This window comes from Vicugna pacos, chromosome 19, assembly GCF_048564905.1.
Source record: "Vicugna pacos chromosome 19, VicPac4, whole genome shotgun sequence".
Taxonomy (NCBI): Eukaryota; Metazoa; Chordata; class Mammalia; order Artiodactyla; family Camelidae; genus Vicugna; species Vicugna pacos.
Genome location: NC_133005.1, coordinates 2,629,436 through 2,647,502, shown reverse-complemented (window position 1 = coordinate 2,647,502; position 18,067 = coordinate 2,629,436). Strand labels below are relative to the sequence as shown.

At 45.9% G+C, this 18,067-nt stretch overlaps 1 protein-coding gene across 1 annotated transcript in view; it reads right to left on the bottom strand.

Annotated features, from left to right (window-relative positions):
• RALGAPA2 (Ral GTPase activating protein catalytic subunit alpha 2) overlaps positions 1-18,067 on the bottom strand; it is a 266,689-nt gene that overhangs the window by 180,001 nt on the left and 68,621 nt on the right. Inside the window, exons 9-13 of the mRNA XM_072943695.1 lie at positions 17,267-17,466; positions 10,215-10,445; positions 5,567-5,734; positions 4,094-4,231; positions 1,218-1,366 (exon numbers count right to left, since the gene is read on the bottom strand). Coding sequence (XP_072799796.1) covers positions 1,218-1,366; positions 4,094-4,231; positions 5,567-5,734; positions 10,215-10,445; positions 17,267-17,466 — 886 coding nt within the window. The remainder of the gene's footprint in view (positions 1-1,217; positions 1,367-4,093; positions 4,232-5,566; positions 5,735-10,214; positions 10,446-17,266; positions 17,467-18,067) is intronic.

Genomic DNA, 18,067 nt, shown 5'->3' with positions numbered 1-18,067 from the left:
GTTAGGGACACGGCATTGCACTCACTTGTTCATCGCTGTTAACGCTCTCACTACTGCTCTTGGCACATGGTGCTAGGTGGAAAATCTGGGAAAGGTGACACTGGAATGCACATCTTAGAAGGGTCATTTTGATACTTGTGGTTTCTGTATTTGTGAACTTCCTGCCTGCCGGCTTCCTCCAGTCCACCCTTCCCTCAGCTGAGAAAGGAGAGCTGGACGTGATGGACTGGAGGTCCTGCCAGCTCAGTTCTACCTCATCTGCAGTTAAAGTTCCACCGACTGCAGACAGACTCTTCCCACAGCACCCTGGGTGCAAATGAAGCACCCAGAGCACAGGCTCAGTCATGGGGACCCCGCGCATTTCTGGGGAAGGTCCCGCCTGCACGAGTCTGCAGTGAGCCAAGACCGGAGATCACCACGGAGGATGCTGACCGCAGTCAGGTTGGCAGTGAGGGCGCAGCCCGGGCGAGAGGACATGCGAGGGACTGACTGGAGAAGCTCTTGGAAGGCAGAAGCCAGAGGCTGCCTTCCCCGCATGGAAGGAAGGGGAGCAGGTAGGAGGGGCTCCAGGCTCTGTTCCAAGCGGAGAATCCCTGAAAACACCTCGGGGGCTGGAGGGACCTGAGGACACTCAGTGCGGAAAGTCCCGTGCCGCGCTTGCTTCTGGGGTGTTATAAACACAAAAACTCCACACAAAGACGAGCAGCGGAAGGGAAAGCGGCTCACAGACGTGTGTCAGACCTGCATGCCGCCACCGTGGTTCTGACTGCACTCTGACAGTTTAACGCGTAAAATACTGGCTTTTCCAAACGAATTTAAAACTTAAAATTCAGAGCAGCACAGTCAGTTACAAGTGTTCTGGACCAATTAGCCAGCCCTCCTGGGCTCACGAAAAATGATACTACAAAACACCAGTTACTGCTTTTCCACAGAACTGTTTGATGACGGTTTAAAATGGAAAAAATCTACTTAAGTAAAATGACTACTTACTCTTAATTGGAGAACGGTTTTAAAAACTCATAATGAAAATAAATGAACTATCAAAGTGCTGGATACTTACCCTCGTAATTCCCAGGAAATGTTACAAAAGACTGATCATCATCTTACTGTTAACTTTGTAAAGCTATTTAATAAGTGGAGGCTTTAACCTTTTAACTGTTATGTTCAAAAACAAAAACATCTGTTTCACAACATTAATTAATTCAAAATAGACTCACCACGTCTTTTTATTCATTGTAAGTTCCATTATCATGCGCCTAAAAATATTCAAAACAGCCTTACAGGCATCAACTTGCTCTTTCAAGAGCACGGGAACTTCAACACATGGTTCCAGCAAAAAGACGTTTGCAGCGTTTGTCAAAAAGACCTGAAAATCAACAAATTTTACATTAGAACGTCTGAAACAGACAGATAAACCGCAACAAATTCTGCTTAAAGAGAATGACTTCAATTTCACACGACAACAGATTACCTTTGAGTTATTTCCATACGGCAAGTGGTACCAACACATACTCAGACTTTTTCTAGTTCAACCCTTAGAATCTCTTAAATACTGACGCCTGGAAGACCTTTTCTAGAAAAAACATAGCTCTTACAAATAAATACTGCAGCTTTGGAAATTCATGAATCACAAAGGCTTCTGAAGACTTCTTCTTGACATCCCCTCAAAAATGTTTCTAAAAAGGTAAGAGAGGATCGCTGTCTGTGGGTGGGGAGGAGCTACGGTCAGACAGCGGCCGGAAGGAACCAACAGATTCTCCCCTTGTGTCCAGCTTTGCTGCCTGGAGGCGGCCAGCACCACCCAAGGGGCAGCGGTGAGCCAGGGAGCAGGCGAAGGCACGTGGCCCACACTGTACGTCTTCCAAGAGCGTGTGTTTCCAATGTGAGAAATGCGTTATGCAGCAGAATACAAACCTAAGGGAGTTCTTGGGATTAAACCTGAGATTTCAAAAAATTTAGATAGCCAACTGCTCTCCGCTCTGCCTCAGATCTTTAGGAGACAAGTTCCCTGTCCTCTCTCCACCTTCAGCGGTATTTCAGGAGAAAACCGTGAGACGCGGGGTCCAGGCCGTCCTGCGGGAAGTCACTGCTTGGGCACCACTGCGCCGTAACACCGCGCTATCATTTTCGCAGGTGACACTCTGACCCTCGCTTGAGGGAATCCTGGTTTGTCAATGGTAACGAGGATGTATCTTCTCCATCCTCCAGAGCTACAGTCCCTCTTAGCTCTCCCTCCTGCTCAGCAGGACAAACACTCAGGATCTGGGAACAGACAGAGCTTCTCTGGCTGACAGGTGCATGAAATCCCCTAATGCAACGTCTCCAAACAGAGGCACAAACTGACCAAAGGAATTGAAAGGAACATACTCAGAAGTCAAGTGGGAGAACTACAATGTTGACGGCCTCGTAGGTTATTTTATGTAAGATTAAAAAGGTATTATGTCCCAGCCTCCTAGGAAGAATCACAGAACAAGCACTGTAATAGTTGACGGCAGCAGTTGTGAGGAATTTGCTAGCCTTCAAGTAAGAAAAAAAGAAAAGAACGTTCTGACTCTCGAACTACAGCAGTTTTAGGGACAGTTTCCTAAGCAGTACGCCATCGACGAGACTGCAGCACAGATCCTTTGACTTCAACGCGCTTGGCTTCTTGCTTGGATTTTAAACCTCTGCACACTCCCAAGTAAAAGTGCGGAGTCTTCAGATGTGCTACTTCTTTCATTTTACTTTTAAGAAAAACATCCAAATGCCGGCTCCATGGTCTTTATTACCGTGTTAGTATTGGTTACAGTAAAAACAAACCAACGAAATTAATACGTCCAAACTGTGCTTGTCAAAAGCAACTGCAGAACAGCACTGTCTCATCGAACCCCCACCGGGCCGCCTTTTCCCAATTAACCAAGTAAAGGACCAAGGAACTAGACACGCGGGAACAAAAACAGCTGTTTAAATCCGTGCTCGACACTCTTCACAACGGTAGAGCCATAATCAGGCAGAAAAAAATTTTCTTGGCTCATCCAAGTGGATGTAACTTCTCCTTTCCAAGAAAACAAGCAACTCATCTGGACCAGGGAAGTAACAGGCGCCTGCAACCCCCACGGACTGCAGGGGGAGAGGGGACGGCTCATCACGGCACGCGGCCAGGATCTGGGAGCAAGAGGGCAGGGCAGGGACCGCTCTGGGACAGCCCAGGTGACACTTAGCTTTGCCAGTTCTCTGAAGCTAATCAGGTAAAACCATCCTGATTTTTCTAAAGCTAATTTCAAATTATTTCCTGTTTCTCAAAGAAAACTGAGAAAATTCATTTGTTACAGTATATGAAACTGGCAATTAACTTGAAAACAGAAAGGATCCCGCGATAAGGAAACCTCTCAAGAGACAGACGACAGGAACGCGGCATCACTGAACACTGGGTAACGAGCACGCCCACGAGTCCCAGGACCCCTCGCCTGGCCTGGGTGTGGGAGGCTGCACTGGCACAGCTCAACCGGGATACGGGATGGAGGGTGGGGGCCGGGGAGCAGGGGACAGAGAAGTTTTCACTTACACTTCTCACAGCCGTCAAGCTGGAGGGACCCAAGAGGGACCCATCCGCATCTCTGAGACAAAATCTCCCAGCTGGGGGAGATCGAGTGATAACCAAAGTTGCTCCCTCCAACATTCCCAAAAGCTATCAGTTCTAATTCAGATACTCATTCAGATAAACTTATAAAAATCACTGCATTGATCGTCACTCGTCATAAACACAGGCGATTGTTAAGAGGAATATTACATAGGAGATTATGTAACCACCAAGCTTGTCTTGCAAATTAGAATCCAGGCAACTCCCTACCCATGTGGGTTCAGAAGACACTTTGAAGGTTTAAATCTCAGTCATTTCATATTCACGCTTTAACAACCCCTCTCGAAAAGCTGCAACCGGTTCACATGTCTCCTTTGATTAGAAAAAAACCTCCACACACTGAGGGCGGGCAACCAGGAAGAAGACTCAGGACGAGAGCTGCCGGAGAGCGTCACATGCTTCAGTGCCGTCCCCCCGGTGAGCAGCGCTCGGACTGACTGCGTGTGCGGGCCTGGCGGCGCGGCCCCCGCGTACCTGCAGCGCGGCCTGGGCCCCCGCCTTCACGCTCCTGTTCTCCTCCTCTGTCACGCAGCCTCTGCTCACCGCGCTGGTGAACGAGTAGGAGCGACCCCAGCTGGAAGACCGCTTGTGACCGGAACTTTCCGACGAGGCCTTTGGGAAACAACAGTCAGTCAGCAGAGCGGGAAGGAGGCGTCGCACGTTTAACTCCTTCCGCTCATCAGAATGCGTGCAAACACAGGTTCTAGGAGCAAGTCTCGTTTCCGTTTTGTTCACCATTCTCCCTCCATCACCTAAAACAGCTCTTAGCGCTTAGCACGTGCTGAAGAAATAAATAGGTGATGTCTGTCCAATGACTGAATGAGAGTGACTGTTTATTTTGACCTCGTGATTAGTTATTAAAATGATTTCACCAACATTGAAGAATTACAGCATTAACATAGATGCTTCCGAGTGATACACTTTTGGTTATGAGTATTTTTTAATGTTTGTTGTTAATTGCTATGACGAACACCCACTTGTAGAAATAGTTCTCAGCCTAGATTTCCAAAGAGCTTGCCAGAAATATAAATATGACCTAAGTTTCTTTTGTGTGTCAAGAAGACGACCCTCGGGACACTAATGAACTCATCTACAAAACAGAAACAGACTTGCAGACATAGTAATAATCTTATGGTTACCGGGGAAAGGGGGTGGGAAGGGACAAATTTGGGAGTCTGAGATTTGCAAAGGTTAACCACTAGATAAAAAACAAATTTCTTCTGTACAGCACAGGGAACTATATTTAATATCTTGTAGTAACCTATAATGAAAAAAAATATAAAAACAATTTATATATATGTATGACTGAAACATGACGCTATACACCAGAAACTAACATATTATAACTGACCGTACTTCAATTGGAAAAAAAAAAAAAGCAAAGGACCACCTGTCATTCTAGATTCATCCAACCTGCAGCTTCATCTAACGTGGAACGAAAGGTACATCCTGGCAGCACCCCTCTCCAAGGACAGCGCCCAGCCCTGCAGCCCGGCTCACAGCAGGGATAATAAACACTCGGTTAGGCCTTTCAAGTGTGCAACATTTGGAACTGACCGCTGTTCAGGAAAAGTCTGCCAAAACACTCTAAGTTTACTGTATCAAGTACTGCTTACTGAAACACAGCACTGATAAGGCCGTGACATTTTTAGTCTCCTGCGGAGACATGAAGCATGCTGGCTTACTAAAAGGTTCTCAGGCAATGGGGAATAAAGAAGCCGCCACGCACGTGTGGCCGCCAGAGGGTAGGAGGTGCCCGAGGACCTTGAACGGGGCCCGGAAGCAGCCTCCCCAAGGCAGGCGCTCATGCAACTCAGCAACCCAGGAGCATCACACATGACAACAAAGAGAGGGTCTGCCCACGCCCTGACTGTGACCCTCGACCGAGCAGGTGTGCTTCGCTAAAACACAGATGCTCCCAACTCAACAGCAGGTGATGAAACATACCTCCGTGGTATCCGTCTCTGAAAATCCCAACTTCTCAGCATCTTCTTGGGCAGCTTCCTTTACGTCCGGTTCCTCCATGAACACGGGTTTGTCTTGGAGGATCCACTTTCTGTACACTTGAACCACTTTTCTGGTGATGGCTATGTCACAGGAAGGCAGCAGAAATGCCTAAAATGATAAGAGGAACTACTTCCAGCTCCCTTCAACGCAAGCTCAGGTCACCACGGCCAGACAGACACTGCCAATGGCCGGCACCAATTTCAGACTTCCCAGTGAAACATGCAGCTTGTGAACATACTCTCCAGGGCCACGAGATTTGTGTGTGTGTGCACCAAACTTAACTGAGGACAAAAAGACATCCGTGTAATTGGGCCAGAAAACAAAATGCAATTTAAAAAGACTTCCACATTCTGAATATTTTTGCCACAAAATAACCAAAGTGCATACCTACACAGCCATATTAATTGGTATATGAACAATAATAATTGTACAACCAAGAACTTTCCTCAAAGCATCAGAAATAGATGATGTGGTAACCAACATAACAGCACTGCTGGTTAAAACGTCTCTTCCCAGGTTCACATTCAGGGACGTGGTGCTGGTACCCTGAACTGGACGTCGTGGGAGCAGTCCCACCACAGAAGCTGGCAAATGTCACCAGAAAGGGCTTTTCTTTTCCTTTTCGTCTTTTTAGCCTTTCTTTCCCTTTTTCTTTCTTCTCTTCTTCCTCTCCCCCTTCCTTTCTTGAGACTCAGTTGTAGCATTGTACAAATTTATGTGAACTTTTTAACATCCAAGAAATCCCCTGACACATCTGCACATAAGAATATTGATTTATTATGATCAGATTCCAAATGTAGACAACCGTGTAACAAAACTCAGTACCAGTATTTGCTCCATATGTTTGAGGCGAAATTCCTAGTTGAATTACAGGTTCAGATTTCACTACAGACTTAGAATTACATGTTCCTTTGAATTGAATCTTTCACCATTAAGAATTTTCTCTAGTAATGTCTCTCTCTCTCTCTCTTTTTTTTTTTTTGTTCAAAGTTACTCCTGCCTGTTTTGAATACAGCTCTCTAGTTTTCTTTTGGTTAGTGTTTGCATGGTACATCTTTTTCTATTTTTTTGCTTTCAACTTCCCCATATTCATATGTTTGGGATGTCCCCTTACACATAATATACAGCCTTTTTAAGAGTTTATAAGTTTAAAATTCAAGCTTATAATTTCTGTCTTTTGATTGGAGCATTACTGCATTTACGTTTAAAGTAACGACCGCTGTAACTGTGTTAAAGACGCCTGTCTCATTCTCCACTTTCAGGCTGGTGACATTAGGCAGCCTCTTCTCCTCTAGATTAGTATTTTCACACTCTTTTGTAACATTTTAAGGGTTAACAATATTCATCCCTCACTTTAAATCTAGTATCAACTTCAACTTTTACTCTCTCAGTATGCATTTTCATCCTTCTCAGTTTATAGCAAACACTGATAGACTTTGGGGAGAAATATAGACAAAGCCCCAGTCATAGCAGGACACGTTCAGTAACTGAGAGAAATTTATAATAAAAACAGAGGAAAAAAGAGGACACTAAATGAACTCATTTACAAAACAGAAACAGACTCACAGACACAGTACACAATCTTTTGTTTACAGGGGAAAAGGGATGGGGAGGGATAAATTTTGCAGTTTGAGATTTGCAAATATTAGCCACTATACATTAAAATAGATTTAAAAAATTTCTTCTGTACAGCCAGGGAACTATATTCAGCATCTTTTAATAACCTTTCATGAAAAAGAATATGAAAATGAATATATGTATGTATATGCATGACTGGGACATTGTGCTGTAACCAGAAATTGACACATTGTAACTGGCTATACTTCAATGCTGAACACATGCATCAGATGTGCTAGCTGACCTCCCCACCTCAGCCTCTCACGCCCTTCACCTCTGTCTCTCAGAGCTGCATTCAGGCTAATTTCTTCTGACCTGTCATCCAATGTATTCTCTTTTCAGCTGTATTTAATCTGCTATTAAACTTACCCACTGAGGATTTCCTTTAGTATTTCAATTATTACATTTTTTCATCTCTAGAAGTTCTATTTTCTTTCTATTCAAATCTGCTTAGTCATCTGCTATAGCTTCTTATTTCCTGCAAACGTTTTCAAGTGTGTCTTTTTTGTGGGTGGGGAGTGTAATTTATTTTATTTATTTATTTTTAGAGTGGGTACTAGGGATTGAACCCAAGATCTCATGAATGCTAAGCACAAGCTCTACCACTTTAGCTATACCCTCCCCCCTCAAGCTTGTCTTTTATTTCTTTAAACTGTCAAACATATTCATTCTAAAGTCTCAATTGTATAACTGAAGTCCTCGTGAGGCTTCCCTGTAACTTCTGATTGTCTGTCTAGACAAATTCGGATTTATCAATTCCTAAGTGGAAGAAAGAGTAACCTGGAATTATTATACCCAGCTAAACTACTGACCATGTGCAAAGGCAAATGGAAAAACTTTCCTATCACAAAAGGATTCAGAGAATAAAGTTTCCAAGACATCTTCTTGAAAACACCACTCAGTGATAAAATAAGACCAAACAGGAAGTCAACCAAAGCAAGTATTTCAGGGCTGTGGACACTGGGAGGGATGAACCTGTCTAAATGCAGAACCAAGACTAAATATCTCTGCGCATTAGGATTCCAAACCGACTGAAAATGAGGGTAAATTTATAATTTAAATTTAAATTTATAACGATGAAATCAGCAGACAGGGAGAAGAGGCTGAAAAAAATACAAGGCTGCTTATTTCTTCACATATCATCACAAGAAATCAAATGCTATCTAAAATTACAACATGCAGCTAAAAAGTGATTCCAACACCTTAACATTATTATAATCTTTTTACCATGGCCAAATCTTTTAGCAATTAATATCTCTTGTGGTAAAGGAATATTTACTGGAACTTCAACAATTCCTTCAGTTTTGCTTTCTTTTCTTCGGTTAAATTCAGGTAAAAATAAAATTCAGAACTGTTCAGTAACTACATTAAAGATTGATTAATAATTAAAAATTCCATTGTCATAAAGCTGTTCTGTGGTCCCCCTCCCCACCCCTGCCGCTTCCACACACCTGTTGTGGCCCCCACCTTAACTCCATCAGCCTCTGTCTGGTCCCACCTGTCTCTGTCCATGGCTACCTGCCTGCCTCTCCATCCCCCCACCTGCCAAGTTCCCATCTCTGTCTGCCTGTCTTTCTGTGCCCACCCAGCTGTCCAGCTACACCTGTCCACATATGTCCACCTCTGCTGGCTGGCCTGCTCCTGCCTGTCTGTTCTTCTACGCCTGCCTGCCAGTTTGTTGATATCTCTTAGCTCATTTGTAAGTCCTTCCTCCTATCTGTCCACCAGGCTGCTTCCTGTCTGTTCACATCCTGTCTTACGTGCATCCTCTCAGCTGGTTTCTCATGCTCTCAGGCCGGCAGTCATATATACACTTAGAGAAACACCTAGAATGATGCTCTTCTAACATTTATAGCTGTTACTTACATGGCATGGTATTGTTTTGGGTGAACTGGTTCTTGCTTCTCCTCTATAATTACATATATATAGAGAGAGAGAGAGAGACTGCTTTATCTAATGAACATTCATCTCTTTTTTCAAGATAGAAATAAAGTTGTTCTTGCCGGGAGGGTATAGCTCAAGTGGTACAGTGCGTGCTTAGCACGCACAAGGTCCTGGGTTCAGCCCCCAGTACCTCCTCCAAAAACAAACAAACAAACCTAATTACCTCCCTCTCCAAATAATTAAGCATGTAAGTAAGTAAGTAAATAAATAAATAAAACGATTGCTTAAAAAAATTGTTCTTTAAAACAGAACCAACCAAAAAACAAAACAATCTAATTTAAAGCAATACTTCCTTTCAGATCACAACCTAAGTAAGTCATTTTCCAGAAGGATATATGCATTTGTATACATAGCAGACATAAAAAAAAATCGTTAAGTTTCACAAAGAAATATTGATTCTTACAACACGTACTGCACTGTTAAATTTTTTGGTCTACTCTATTTTACTTTATTTCACTAATTTTAAAAAATGCTGGTTTTGACCAACTAAGTTTATTTCATGACCAACAAATTGGTCACGTGAGGCAGTCTGTAAAACACCAGCTAGGAGACGGGTTTCTGGGGGACGGAGCCAGTGACCAGCACCGCCCTGCGGAAGCTCTCCTCCACCGCGCATCCCGGGCTGGCGGGAGCAGCACCGAGGCTGCCCGGAATCTCACCAAACCTCACCCCCATCCCAGTTACTGTCTGCATCCACTGCCTTCAGCGCGCTGGCCTAGCCCGCCCGGGGCGACCGCTGCGTCAGACCCCCCGCGAGCCGCCCGGCCCCAGCCGCCTCACCTGCGCTTGTTCCCACGGCTCCCGAGGGGACCCCGACCGGCCTCGTGCACTGCGCTCTGCTGCGCGCACGCACATCTGAACTCTGCGCTGAGAATGTGCATGATGATTAAAAGTGGGATTAGAGGGGTCACTACTGAGTCCTGAGTTAGGCCAGCTTGTCCACTGTATCTCTTGCAGTATTCCGAGCGAAAGGAGAGGAACAAAACCCTCTCGGATTTCGCGGTCACACGCGCGCGCATGCGCTCACCTGGCGAAACACCTCATTCACGAAGTTGACGTAGCCGCGCGTGGACAGGAGGATGCGCTGCACCATCTCGTACACCGGCCGGTGCTCCTCGTCGACGCTGCAGAGGCTGCCGCTGCTGCGCCTGCGGTCGGACAGGGTGCTGCTGTTGGAAGGGCCTCTGTCCTGCTCGGCCGCCCCGCCGCCGTCCAGCTCCGGTGTCCTCTCCTGCGCCCCAGCTCCACCCCCGACGGTCTGGAAGAAAGTCACCGCCACCTCTGAGTGATCCTCTCCGACACCCCAGGCCACCTGGCCAAGCTGGAGACCCGCCTCACGTGAAAGGGCTCCGTCCACCATCCATGTGACAACTGAAAACCGCTCCAAGCACAGGGGCTCGGGGCCGGACTGACTGATTCTCTGATTCACCAACTAACCTCTTCCCAACTCTTGTTATCCCAGCGGAAAAACTGCCACACCATTGCAGGGACAGAGGCTGTGAAATTTATCCAAACCTAAACAGTTTGGTTGATAGCTGTAGAATCACAGAATAAATTACTGTGCAAATAAACCTATCTCATCATTCCCTTTGGGCTCCGCCCTTCAGTCCTTCCTCTGTGGTCACAGAGATCTGAAAATTCTCTGTGGACTTTTTGCAGCTGCGGTGTTGGAAGCATCATCTGATTCATACAAGTAAGTGACACTTTGATTGGAGGAGTGTCGATACCTTTAAAGAATATTTTTCTGAGGAAAAAAAAACCTTGATCTGAATTTCAAATTCAGAATCTCAGATTGAACTTTAAAATATTTACAAAACTTTTATTTAGAGATTTCAGGAGGACAATGAAATAATCCGTGTAATGACTCACAAGGTTTAAACTGATTTTTGCTCATTCCCCCTAGAACTAAAGATTTCCTCCAAATATAAGAGACGTATAATTTCGCTTCATCCTTGTAAATTACTTTTTAGTGTCAAAAATATACAGCCCAAATACTGCTAAAATTCTACCCACTGGGAATATTTTTTACAAGAAGTGACAAGATATGAGTAGCACAAAATAATAATTTGAGTAACTACCAAGGACAGCTTGAAAGCAAAGCAGATATCCAAGTAATAATTTCTAGAGAAAATTAATAGAAAATTACAGTTAGAGTAATTTTCTCTTCATGCCTGGCAGTGAGGCCTGAGTGGCGTATCAAGGCACTGTCACCCTGTGCAATGAGTTTCCCTCAGGAAATTATTTCATCTTTTTGATGGATCAAATATCCTCCATAGAAAAACAAAGTTTACTCCTTTTTAACTGATACATACATATTTTTAACCTGTAAAGCAGGGAGGCGAGATTTAGTCTAACATCCTTGATGGCTCGGTAACCTGTGACTTTTTGATCAGTAACTCTCATTTTCCCCACAGGCCAAAAAAAAAGGACATACGAACTTAGGTGGCAGATTAAACATGGCCACAGCTTCTTTGGCCCTCCTTCCGTGAGGTCTGGGTGAGGTCTGGATCCCCTCCCTCTGCCCCCGTGGCCGACGGGACTGTGTTAACCAGGAGAAAGGAGGGGTGGAAGGCGCCTGTGCCAGTTTGAGGTGCAGGCCCAGGAGGCTGACCGCTGCCACTTTGCATCTCTGGGGACATTTGTGCCTGGAGCCCTGAACAGCCAGGGAAGACGTCCAACGGCCTTGCTGGAGGGACTACGTGGAAAGGGAGGTCCGGCTGGGCCCAGCCGAGTACCAGGCACGTGAATGAAGTCATCCTGGACCCTCCAGGTCAACCAGCCACCAGCGGAAGACCACCACCCCTTGACCTCAGTGAATGGAGCATAAGAACTATACAACCAAATCTCACCCAAATTCCTGACCCAAAAAGTGAAACACATAATAAGATTAAAGGGTTGTTGTTTTAAGCCACTATGCTCTGAGGTCATTAGAAAGTAACTAAGATAACACAGCGGTTAGATTACTAAAATAACGTATATGAAGAATTATGTTTAACGGCACAAAGTTATTTCTAAAAATGAGCTGTTATCCAAATAGAACATAATGACAACACAGATGAATTTCCCACCATGCCATTAACTGAAAACTGTTTCTCCTGATAAAAGGGCGCTTTGCTTAGCCTCCTCCAGTCCACATCAGCAAAAGGCTGCTTTCCAAAACATTTGTGTGTTTTAACAGACATTTATAATTATAGTAAATGATGAGAGTGAAAACAAACTAGTAATTCAAGTCTACTCATTTCTTGCCTCTTTTATAAAGATCAACAGTCAGAGCATGAATACACGTTAACTACAGAGAGAGAGGCCCCCTTCCACCCGCCACAGTCAAGCTGGAATTCTCAATTATTACTTAGTATGAGTTGATTTTGAGGGGAAAAGGCAAAGGTGATTTTCCCTTTTTGGCATCTGACGGACGTTTAGTCAGTGAAACAGACATACCTGCTTGAACCAGGCGGGCGCAGCCAGGGCTCAGGAAATACACAGCGTAGGCTGTCACTTAGCCCTTCCGCTGGCAACCCCGGTTTCCTCTCAGTCCGCGGCTCACACTGAGACCTGTGCACACGCAAGGTCAGGCCGGATGAGAACATCCAGCAAGCACGCGTGAAACAAGAGAATGTAGCTGTCACTCTGCTGGTGGTGCCCAGCATCACTCAATTCTCCTTTGCAGTTTGCCTACGTGGTTGGGGACAGCCTAGAGCTCAAGGAGCACGCAGAGCCCTGGGGCGGCAGGCAGCAGACAGGTGGTGTGTCACACGCAAACCCCCACAGGGGTGCCACTTTGCATGAGTCGTTTTCTTGTAACTGTTCAGCAACTTCAGGAAACCCACAGCTTGTTAATCATTATTGACGTATCTGGTTCAGAATTAAAAGTGGTACTTGAACAATGTAACTAAAGAGTTATCATATCAATAAGTGTGATTAACTGTTCTTGGTATCTCAAACCACTTTTCATTCTCTCATGGACTTCTTTGGGTGATAACGTTTAATTGACGTGCATACAAAACCAATAATAAAACAAAAAGTTGCTGCTGAGATTTTAACACCACCACTCTGCTTTCTCCCGTGCATGCTAAAGTACTTCTACCTCAGACAAAAATGAATTACCAAGAAGTAAATAATAGCTCACTGAGGACATTTTCAGCTGAAATGATGCATCGAGAACCTTCAGATCTGAAAGGGGAATTTGCCATCAGTGTCGCCAACATGGTACAGGACGCACAGGCAACAGTATTTTCACCCTCCCGTGAGTGATGCCACGCAGAGGAACATCTGTCAAACCAGATTCTCCGAGGGGCTGGTGAGCTCAGTCTGGAAGATGCATTAATTCCTTTCTTTCCTGGTGAAAAATACTGTCAAATGGATTCGTTCTAGATCAAAAGGAAGTAAGTTCACTTTGGAAAAAGACATACAAAAAAAATCTCATAGATAACCTGAACACAGTAACAGTGGCAAAAGTATGAACTCTGCTTGGAAGTAGCATTTAAAATACTGCTTGAAAGGGCCTTTATAAGGGCACTACATTCTTTGCAGAGAGATTCTGCATCACCTGACGCCGACAGTGTTCACTCGACACCGGTAAAATTACATTAAATTTCAAATTCCAAACAAAAACTTTCAGGAGAAAAATATAATTGTATGTGCCTTTATTCCTGCAACTCTATTTCCAAAATTTAGTATTCAGTTGTTTGAGCTGCTTTTTCTCACGTACAGTGTGAGGTGTGGAACACGGCAGACACGTGTGAGAGGAGGTGGAAAACAGCTGTGAGGCAGAGAAGGGGACTCAGGGGATGACTGGCCGGCTGAATGCCGACCACCACCCTGCAAGGTGTCCAGGCCCTCATCCTCGGAACCTTTGAATATGCTGCCTTACGTGGCAAAAGGGACTTCACAGGTAAGACTGAGGATGTGGAGGGGGAATGTCCTGGAGTGCCCGAGTGATCCCATGGTCATCACAAGGGCCCATGAGGAGGCAGGAGGATCAGACACCGAGAAGGCGACGTGAAGATGGAGGCGGAGGGAGAAAAGGGGATGTGCTGAGGGGCCCAGAGCCAGGCACACAGGCGGCCTCTGGAAGCCGGACGAGGTGATGACGCAGACCCTCCTCCAGAGCCTCCGGAAGGAGCACTAACCTGCCAACACCTTGATGTTAGCCCACTGAGGCTGAGTTTGGAGTTCTGAGTCCCAGACCCTTAGGATAATAAATCTGCGAAGTTAGCCACTGCAGCTACAGGAAACTAACGTGACCACCTGCTGTGAGGAGTGCGACCGGTCTGCAGGGGCTGCTGCAGTGGCCTGGACTGCCGTCCGCCCCAGCTCCGCTCCCCGCACGGAACCCGTGCTGCGCCTCCTTGCGGGCACACACCTGGCCGGCAGCACGCCGACCCCAGTGGAGGGGCGTCTGTTTCATGGAACCAGCCTCGGCCCTCCTGGCTGTTCACACACCCAGATCTGAGCCACTCCGTGCCTAGGCATGGTTCCAGGAGTGGGTGGGTAACCTATATTGTTCCACTCAGACAAAGGGGACGGGCTTTATATTTCTGGACTGTCTCTGAATTTGAACGGGGAAAGTGGCGTCCAGCCGCGGGCATCATGGCAACCAGCAGGGAAGCAGAAGATGAAGGGGCCCCGCGAGAAAAGGGCAGAGGAGGGGAGAGGGGCCCGGGCGGGGAGCCACGCCCTCAGCTCCCATGAGATGAAAATACGTCTTTTATGTTAAGACAGTTTGAGTTCTGGGTTGTTTTTTTTCTGCCTGTTTGGATGATAAAATCCTCCCAGCTGGTTCAAGTGGTCAGACCCTTCCGACACCGGAAGAGCGAGCTAACGAAGGGAGAGGGCTCACGAGGGCGAAGAGCCAGGAAAACATGAGCACCTTGCCGCAGTGCTCAGTTTGCTGTTCCTGCTACTTCTAGTCATCAAACGTATTTTTCAAGAATCAGCGACTTATTTTCAATAAATGCAGGTGATGGTTTTCTGAAATTTTGAAATGAGGCAGGAAAAAGTTACATCTTTTCTATGAAGGCATTTGGAACTGCCTGTGTGCACAGCCACATAAAGATGCAACAATAAATTTATCAGAGTGACTGGGTTTCTAATACATGATTTCCTGCTAATGTTTGTCTGCCTGAGGATTTTTTGTTTTTGTCTACCTGATGGGTGAATAAAGATCTCTCATCATGGCTCAGAACTAACTGTGTTTCCCTGAGTGCTGGTGAATTCAGAGTCAGTTTTATTTCCTCTTCCGTGAACTGCCTTTCACCTCTTTGTCCATTTTCCAATTAGGCTGTCTTCTTATTGACTTGTAGATGCTCTTTATACAGCAGAGATACGAACTCCCCCAACAGCCATGATGTTACAGATGCTTCTCACAGTCTATTGCTTGGGCCTGGCTTTATGTTATCTTTTGACATATAAATCTTTTTCTATTTTTAAAAATAAAGTCGAACCTCCTTTCTTCTGTGGTTTGTGGGCCTTATCCCTACAAAGGCGACCTACTACTTCCCACATTTACACATTCCCCCAGACTTTCCCCAAGTTCTCGAGTACTTGGTTTTTATATTTAGACCTTAAATCAACTTAGGCCCTAAATCAATGTGACGTGTGCTTTGTACGTGATATGAAGTGAGGTTCTGAGAAAGAGACAGACGGACAGACGAGTTCTAGCTTCCAGGCTTGCAGATTAGATTAGATATTCAGTGCTAATATCTGTCTCATTCCTTCGGAATAACTGTGGTTTCTGTTTGGAAGTCTCTATCATTTTTTTCTTCATCCCTGAAAGTCAAATGTCTGTTAAGGTCGGCGTCTGTTTCACGAATTCTTCCTGGGACTCGAGGGCCTTTCCGGTCTAAGGCATGACTCTTCCCAGCTCAGGTACACTTTCCTTACTCTCAGCTCAGTCATTACCTCTCACCTTTCCCTCCTTCTGCCCTCACAGTATCTGCAAGGTGGGTCTGCACCTGTCCCCAGCTCTTACTACTCATTTCTGACTTCCAGCTCTGATTTTTTTTTAACCAGCGTTGTGCGGTATTGCTTCAGAAGACCAATTTTGTTCTCAGCAGTGACTATTACCATTTCGGGTTTACCCAATTAAAATTTTAAATTCAGAAATTTAAGTTTTTTCTTAAAAAAAAAAACCTTTTTTGCAGAGAGTCTTCTGTTATCCTCCTGGCATCCTGCCTCTCTCAGTTGTCTTTGGAAACAAGCTCCTCCCGGCCTTCGGTCAGTGCTGGCCAGTGGGGCCCGGGCTCTGGGCCTGCTCAGTGCTCCTGCATCGGGGTACTCAGCCCCCAGGCGAGCACACCGTGAGCTCGGGCAGAGGTCACACTTCTGGCACCTCCAGCGCACTGGCCAACCTGCACTAAATGGACTACACTTTCTGGCTCTGTTCTTGGGGCCAATTAAGAAGCAAATGAAACCGTGACTCCTCCATGAAGTGGCCGCTCTGCCTGCCACGAGTGATCCTGCTCTCCTCACACAAAGGCAAGAAGCTACGCAGCCCGCTGGGAGACCGCATGTGTGTGTGACCAAGGCCGCCAAGCGCGAGTGGCCCTGTGGCTCCATGTGAGAAGAGGTCCTCACCCAAGGCCTCGGGGAGAGGCGGCCTCCTCTTCCAGGGGCCCGTTGACAGCTCAACAATCACCCGAAATCCTGAGCGGCCGGCCCTCCCTGCCCCTGAGATCCCAGGGACACCTGGTGGTCTCACAGGTTCCCTCCAGGGACCACCTCACAATTCCTGAGGCCCTTCCTGGGGCAAGAGGCCCTGGGTCTTCTGCTCAGAGGTCACTGGGACTTGAGGGAAGGAGGGAAGATGAGAGGGAGCCAGGAGGGCGCTTGGCAGCATCTTCCAGAACGCCTCCTTCGCCACCAAGATTGCCTGGACGATGCCCACGGAGCACAACGAGTGCTCGTGACGCACGCGCGGCTCCCTCTGAGGCCCAGCATGGTAGGTGGGTGAGCTAATAAACTCGAGGCCCCGTAGCCAACAACCTGCGAGAGCCAGTGACCCTGACGGTCAGCTACCTTGGCACCTGTCCGCGTCTGTCACGACACCAGTGTGAAAAGAGAAAGCGATGGGTGCCTTACCTGGATGATTTTAGGCAGGACATCGGCTCCATTTTTAGTGTTTTGTGTGCCCGTTAGATACTTTTTTTCCAGAAAGAAAGTTACAATCCACTTAATAAAAACAACTCGAGCTGCCATGTAAGGGACGTTCGTGCTGTAAATGTTTTCATTGTCTCGAGTTGTCGTGACGTACACCGGCTTCGGCCTGGAGTGGGGGATGTCTGCGGGAAAACAAGACCGCCCGATTCGGTCAGTGAATCTCAGCGTTATGTCAGCCCCACAAACGCTTCCGTTTCTAATTAGATGGACACCTGTTTGGTGGTTTAAATAACAGCTGAGATTAAAGAACCAGAAATAATTAAAACAGCACCTCTGGTAGACCTGTTTCCGATTCCGCCCTGCAACCTGACCAACACAGAGTGGTGGCTGCTGTCGTTTACACACAACTACAGCGCACGGCTGTGGAGAAACAAAGGTAGTAACTCTTTTTGACACATTTGAGAAATTATATGAGATTATAACAGTGAAAACTTTTTCGCATAAGTTATAACTAATTTAATCTTACGACTGGAACAAATGTAAAAGCATATACAGACTTCTAAAAATCATAGTAGGTATTTTAACATCCAACATCATGGTAATTAAATCCAATGATCTTTAGTTTTATAAACTTTTCCCTTTAAATGAACCCAAAGAAACAGAAATTGGGGGGAGGGTATAGCTCAGTGGTAGAGCATATGCTTAACATGCACAAGGTCCCGGGTTCAATCCCCAGTACTGCCATTAAAGAAAGAAAGAAAGAAAGGGAATTAGTATAGTCTA